This window comes from Oncorhynchus kisutch, linkage group LG1 (genome assembly GCF_002021735.2).
Source record: "Oncorhynchus kisutch isolate 150728-3 linkage group LG1, Okis_V2, whole genome shotgun sequence".
In the NCBI taxonomy this organism is placed as follows: Eukaryota; Metazoa; Chordata; class Actinopteri; order Salmoniformes; family Salmonidae; genus Oncorhynchus; species Oncorhynchus kisutch.
Window position 1 is genome coordinate 40,350,437 of NC_034174.2, and position 6,670 is coordinate 40,357,106.

General features: G+C 41.7%; 1 protein-coding gene across 2 annotated transcripts; it reads left to right on the forward strand.

The window, feature by feature from the left end:
- Positions 1–1,844: 1,844 nt before the first annotated feature.
- Positions 1,845–5,955, forward strand: LOC109871870 (beta-crystallin B3-like). Of its 2 annotated transcripts, none has more exons than XM_031824415.1 (6): positions 1,845–1,981; positions 2,316–2,424; positions 3,011–3,129; positions 4,590–4,722; positions 5,228–5,370; positions 5,531–5,955. In XM_031824415.1, the coding sequence occupies exons 2-6, from the start codon at positions 2,350–2,352 to the stop codon at positions 5,766–5,768; spliced, it is 708 nt and encodes a 235-aa protein (XP_031680275.1). In that variant the 5' UTR covers positions 1,845–1,981; positions 2,316–2,349; the 3' UTR covers positions 5,769–5,955. The 2 variants fall into 2 exon arrangements, with proteins under 2 accessions (XP_031680275.1, XP_020318505.1); XM_020462916.2 differs by having other exon boundaries at positions 2,343–2,424.
- The last annotated feature ends 715 nt before the right edge of the window (positions 5,956–6,670 follow it).

The following is a 6,670-nucleotide window of genomic DNA, read 5'->3' on the forward strand; positions in this document are numbered from 1 at the left end:
CCTTTAGTAGTGGTTTCTTTGCAGCAATTCGACCATGCAGGCCTGATTCACGCAGTCTCCTCTGAACAGTTGATGTTGAGATGTGTCTGTTACTTGAACTCTGTGAAGCATTTATTTGGGCTGAAATTTATGAGGCTGATAACTTACAGCGCTTAATGGTCTTTGCGACAGCACTTGAAGAAACGTTCAAAGTTCTTGAAATGTTCCATACTGACTGACCTTCATGTTTTAAAGTAATGATGGACGGTCATTTCTCTTTTCTTTTTTGAACTGTTCTTGACATAATATGGACTTAGTCTTTTACCAAATAGGGCTATCTTCTGTATCCCAACCCTACCTAGTCACAACACAACTGATTTGCTCAAACACATTAAGAAGGAAAGAAGTTCCACAAATTACCTTTTAACAAGGCACACTTGTTAATTGAAATGCATTCCAGGTGACTAACTCATGAAGCTGGTTGAGAGAATGCCAAGAGTTTGCAATGCTGTCATCAAAGTAAAGGGTGGCTACTTTGAAGATTAACACTTTTTTGATTACTACATGATTCCGTATGTGTTATTTTATAGTTTTGATGTCTTCACTATTATTCTACAATATAGAAAATAGTAAAAGATCAAGAAAAACCCTTGCATGAGTAGGTGTGTCCAAACTTTTGACTGGTACTGTATAACATAAACATACTGTTGACACGCAGTCTAATGAAATGTCTTGCCTTGTGTGGTAGGTTTTGTGCATTTTGAAACACTTATGTAGGTGTCATAACCAGCCTTAAAACAACTACCGAGGTAGGTTTTGTGGGTTTTTACACTCTTATGTAGGTGTCATAACCAGCCATAAAACAACTACCGAGGTAGGTTTTGTGGGTTTTTACACTCTTATGTAGGTGTCATAACCAGCCATAAAATAATGCAATATATGTCAAAACAGGTCTAACTATGTGTCATGACAGTATTATGACCCTGTTATAACAAGTTATGTCAGCTGTTATGCCATATTATGACATGGTTATGGACGTATCATAACGTGTCATGACACTGGGTGTCAAGTGCTACCAAAAAGTGTGTGATAGGAGCATGTTGGTTCCATGCACCAGGTGTCAATAGACAATATGATTACTATATAGTAAGGAAGGCCATCTCCAGATTCTCCCTGGAAAGTGCGCTTGTGAAAATGTCCAGTGCGCCAAGGGAGGCTTGTAAGAAGATTTTTCAGGGTTTGCAGGGCAAAGACAGATGTTTGACTGGGATCCTACTGATATAGTACTGACACCTGGTGCATTGGAGAGTGTCACACATAGATTAGAGAAAGAGGTGAATAGTGGGATGCAAGGAGAGAAAAAGGGCAGGAGGAAAGAAACTTAAAGGATGAAGAAAGGACTGAAAGTAAAAGAGTAGTGATGAAAATGAAGTAATAAAATGCACGATGGAGGAGTGAAGGTAGAAGAAGACGAAGGAGAGTAAATAGAAAGCAACAATAGAAAGCAGAAAGTACGGGTGAGACGGCGGGGCAGTGGACAGGCGGACGGATGGAAAGCTGGACAGACAGATGGGCAGTTGGGTGTGGCCAGTAGTGCTGAGTGGAGTTGATCTCGCTCAATCCTCTTGGCTCGCTGTCTGTGTGTGCCCACCATCGGGCCACTGGCAGGGTGGCAGCGTGAGCGTGGTCGGCCCGGGTGGAAGTGGGTGCCAATATACCCCGACCGAGGGCACGCAGCCCTATTGAGAGGCAATGTGATGGACACAATGCGAGCGACAGACTTGCTGCATCAACAGCATCACCCGCCCCTGTTTTTTTTGCTGCTGTGTGCCATTTATAAACCATAAATACCCCCCTGGCTCCTAGTGCCTTCTCACCAGGCCTCCACACTCACACACCCTCATACAGAGACAGAAAGAGGGAGAGAAAAAGAAAAAAGAAAACAAGGAAAAACGGAGAGAGTGTGGCTCGTACGTGGTGCAGTGAAGCACAAGCCATCCAGGTAAAAATAGACAGATCTCTCTCTTTCCTTGCTCTGACTGTCTGTCTTGTGCTGCAACTCTTGCTGTTTTCAATTATCCCCATTTATCTCTCTCCATAACCATGTATGCACTGTTATTTTACCTGGAACTGAATATGCATCAATGTGTCAAGCGTAAAAGTCCCTTTGTGGAATCAGAATGTGTATGATTTTTTTTAATGTAAGAATGTTTTGGAATGTAGATGGTCAAACAATAATGTAATGGGTAAAAACCAACATCTCGGGCAAACAGTGGCTTCTTCTCCATCATGAAGTTACTATTCCATTAGTCGGCACCTCTCAAACATTTTTGGAGGATTGTCAACTTTTCTTTGGAATGCAGAGGGAACATGTCAGAGCAGCAGGGTGCACCGGAGCAGCTAGCAGCTGGAAAGAGCCAAGGAGGGGCAGGAGCCACCTACAAGGTGGGTGGAGTGTGAAGTTGCCTCTAGACGCTGATCTTGGGTCAATTTTGTATTTTCCCCACTAAAAGCTGATCTTAGTTCTCTACCTACTATCCTTTGGTGGTGAAACAGCGTATTCATAGAATCTTTTAGTGGTAAAAGGGTTCCACGTAGAACCTTGTTTTAGCAAAAGGGCATCCTCATGGAACCAAAAATAGTTATATTCAGAAGGTTCTCCTATGGAGACAATTGAACAATCCTTTATGGTTCTAGGGAGCACCTTCTTTCTTTTTGTAGGGAAAAATTCACCCTAGAGCTACAAGGTGCCCGACATCCGTTGGACCTTATTATAATCTTATTGTATCTTAGCCTAAGATTCACTTGGTCTGACTTTTTATGAAATGTCACTGATACTACTAGTATGTATTTACAATGACATAAGCAAAATAACACACAATAACACGGCAGTATAGTACAACACATTGTTAAATTACAACTGTGCAATCTTCATGCAGTTTCTGCCTATGTTAATGTTGTTGTTAAGCCTATTGTGTACTAATGTAATTACTTACCATTGACCCATGCCTCTTCCTGACTTATCTTGTAGGTAGTGGTGTTTGAGTTTGAGAACTTCTGTGGGAAGAAAGTGGAGCTGTCTGCAGAGTGTAAGAATGTGATCGAAAAGGGATGTGAGAAGGTGGGATCTATCATCGTGGAATCAGGACCGTAAGTGTCACCAATATTGATTTTCTACATTTTCCATCATGACTCTCTTGCCCCCTTCCTGTTTACCTGTCTCTCCAATACTCTCCAACACTGCCCTTATTAAATGTTAAAACATTTATGAATCCAACTTCAGTCTCTAGACAATGAAATTCCATTCTTATTCAACTGTGTATACATTTTGATCACAGTTCTTATCAATTACCTTTCATGCAGGGAAGATCAAGGTTGGTTGCTCGTGGGTTGGTTTTCACAGTGCTAATCTAAATGGTGCTGTGTAATAATTTTAAGGTTAAAATCTCTGAACTATTTGAAATAACTCATCCACCTGGTCAATTCATGTCAGCATGATAAAACATTGAGGTTAGGAGAATTTGTGTTTTTCATAGGTGAAAGTAAAAATATATTGGTGTGTTCTTTGTAAATGTTTATTATGGAAGTATCCATGAACAATGATGTTTTTTGAAAAGAGGAAAGGGAACGCTATATTTCAAACCAATTTCTGAGTTCCTAGGCCAAGCCATGTGGTAACTAACATATTCATTAGCATTGGGAGGTGGTTGGGGATGGATTTGAAAAAAGTAATGTTTTGAGGTTAACATTTTAACCATAGGATTATGTCATCATGGTAACCAATTTCAACATTGACAAACCTTGCATAAAATATGTTGAATTTGTACCTTTGAAACAACGTCAGATCTTCAATGTAATATCCACTAAAATAAAAAAGCAATAGGCTGGGCAGCACCTCCTACTGGAGAGTTTATCTATCTACAACTACCCTGCGGTTTTCCATCCAGGCCCTGCTTATCTTTGAGATTTGTCACTGTCTGTTACTAATGTGCTATTGTGAGAATTTGGATGTGCTTTTAGATGGTTAAAAGCATAGTGGTAACACATTGGGAATTCAACAAACTTTCAACTGTCTTTTTGAGTGGGTGAAAAAAAGTTGTAATCACATTGATCAACGTATCAACCAAATATGACCCAATTCTCCAAGTTGAAATGACGAGGTGTGCACAGTGGGATATTATTCTCAAGGCATAAAATTCTGAAGTTTGTTAGGAATATTATTCTATCGAAGAAAGGCTTGGCTACTTCTAAGACTGTTGGCTATATTGCTTCATTCCCTGTTACAAAAGGAATAAGTTACTAGCAAACATTGTGACAACCAACCCCATACTGTGACAACCAACCCCGCGATGGGGCTGGTTGTCACAAGTGGACAGAGTTTGTTTGATGCCTTATAACTGCATGTTGAAATAAGATAATGATCAAAAAAAGGTCCCAGTTTCAACCCAAGACCTTGGTCTTTCTCCTAAAAGAGTCTTGTAAGATATACTGCTGCTGAGAGAAACACACAAGTAAAAAGTGTGACAACCAACCCTGGTCTCTCCTACTATCTCGCTACTACTGTTTATGTACAAGAAATTGGTAAAGCGTAATTACCTTTGTGTTCTCAGCTGGGTGGCATTTGAGCGCCAGGCATTTGGCGGGGAGCAGTTTGTGCTGGAGAAGGGCGAGTATCCTCGTTGGAGCACCTGGACCAACAGCCAGACTAATAACTACCTGCTGTCCCTCAGGCCACTCAAAGTGGTCAGTATATCCCTGTACCTATAATTAGAATCATCATCATTTAACTGGGTATATTTACATGTACCAGGAATCTGACATGGTGCACTGGTGCTGACAACCCCTTACAATAAACAGAATACACAGACAGAATTTAGCCAAAATTATTTACACATAATCTACGTATAGTATATAAGGATGTAGCCTACTGACCATAGCAACCTACAGTGGACAGGCATCCAACTGTCATGTCAATGAGATAAGACTAACCTATCGAGCTAAAGGGCAAATCCCGTTTGTTTCCTAAGTTAACAGAATTCCACATAAGAAACGTATTTGTACCAAATGATTTGTGCTCCCAAGCCATCAAAAGTATTTATTTGATCATTATTTAGTTATTTGAAACTGCACTTTTCTAAGTAGGGCTACCAGCCCTGGAGTAGTAGCTACCTTCCTTAAAAGTAAACAACAAGTAAACAGCAGACATGAAAACATAGTGTAACCACCACCCATTCCTGTTCCTGCCCAGGACAGTGCGGATCACAAACTCCACCTGTTCGAGAACCCAGGCTTCGCCGGGAGGAAGATGGAGATTGTGGATGACGATGTCCCCAGCCTGTGGGTCCATGGCTTTCAGGACCGCGTGGCCAGCATCAAGGCTACGAATGGAGCGTAAGTTCAACACCTTTACACATCATTGAGATCAGGCATACAGTATCTGTCTACAGCTAGGTTACTGCAAGGTTATCTCTCATGCAAATATGGCTCTGAATTTCAACCGATTCTGTTCCATAAATGTCATTATAGCTGTATGTCCCCTTGCCCTCCCTAGGTGGGTGGGCTACATGTTCCCAGGCTACAGGGGCCGCCAGTACATCTTTGAGCATGGAGACTACAAGCACTGGAATGACTGGGGAGCATCAACACCTCAGATCCAGTCCGTCCGACGCGTGCGTGACATGCAGTGGCACAAGAGAGGCTGCTTCATTGCCCCCACTCCCACCCCCACTCCCACCCCCGCACCCAACCCCACACCACCTGCCCCCCCTAACGCCACTGGCACCAGCTGAAATAGAGTAGCTGTGGCCCCAGGCCCCCTAAGAAGCCAAATCCGGGTCTCCCATCCATCCAGGGCTCCACCGAACCTCACCTCCTCGTCACAGAGGGTCAGCAAGAAACGACGAACTCGGAAGTGAAGTAACCATCACTGACTTACCTATGTGTCTGGGGTGGAAATAATAAAGGCTTTGAACCCGATTTGGTTTGACCCAACTGGATGTTTTTGTCAGTCCCTCTTACGGAGTTGCTATGAAAACTTCTCTGAGGTTGTTAGAATAATATTATTTAGTGTGCCAACATCATACAATAGGACAAATAATATTTGGTTAATGGTGCTCGTTTACATCTCCTTCTTTAGAATGGTTGTAAGGTAAAACACTGACCAGTAGATGGTAACATGGAACCAGAAGATATCAACTTGCATGGGAAGTTGAGTTGAGTGTCTAGGAGACGTCCAAGACTAAATAAAACATTCAAATTTATTATCACCATAAAAAGTATGCACTTTCACCCAACAAAGTTAATGTAGACTACGGGACATTCCATTGAAATGTTACACACACACACACACACACACACAGAGAGAGAGAGAGAGAGATCCGGTCAACAGGTACAGTACACTTTATAATTTTCTGTGATTTGAGATTTGAGTAAGCACTAATGTCTTCAGAGTGTATTGGAACATGAGTCATGACATAGTGCACAAATTTGTTTTATTAGAATCATCAACACATGACTTAGATCATTTACAAAACCCAAAATATGAAATCAGTAACCAACAAGGCAACAGTAAACATGCTGGCCCCCACGAATGATGCAGCACCCCCCTAATCAGTGTCATTTTGTAAATGAAGGATCTCTATGCCAACAAGCATCATTCAGTCAAGTGTTGTCAAAATTGGGCCAGTGCTGT

Coding starts and splice junctions, on each gene's coding strand:
- LOC109871870 (XM_031824415.1), top strand. CDS start 2,350: ATGTCAGAGCAGCAGGGTGCACCGGAGCAGCTAGCAGCTGGAAAGAGC. Junction 4,723..5,227: donor CCCTCAGGCCACTCAAAGTG/GTCAGTATATCC, acceptor GTTCCTGCCCAG/GACAGTGCGGATCACAAACT. Junction 5,371..5,530: donor ATCAAGGCTACGAATGGAGC/GTAAGTTCAACA, acceptor TGCCCTCCCTAG/GTGGGTGGGCTACATGTTCC.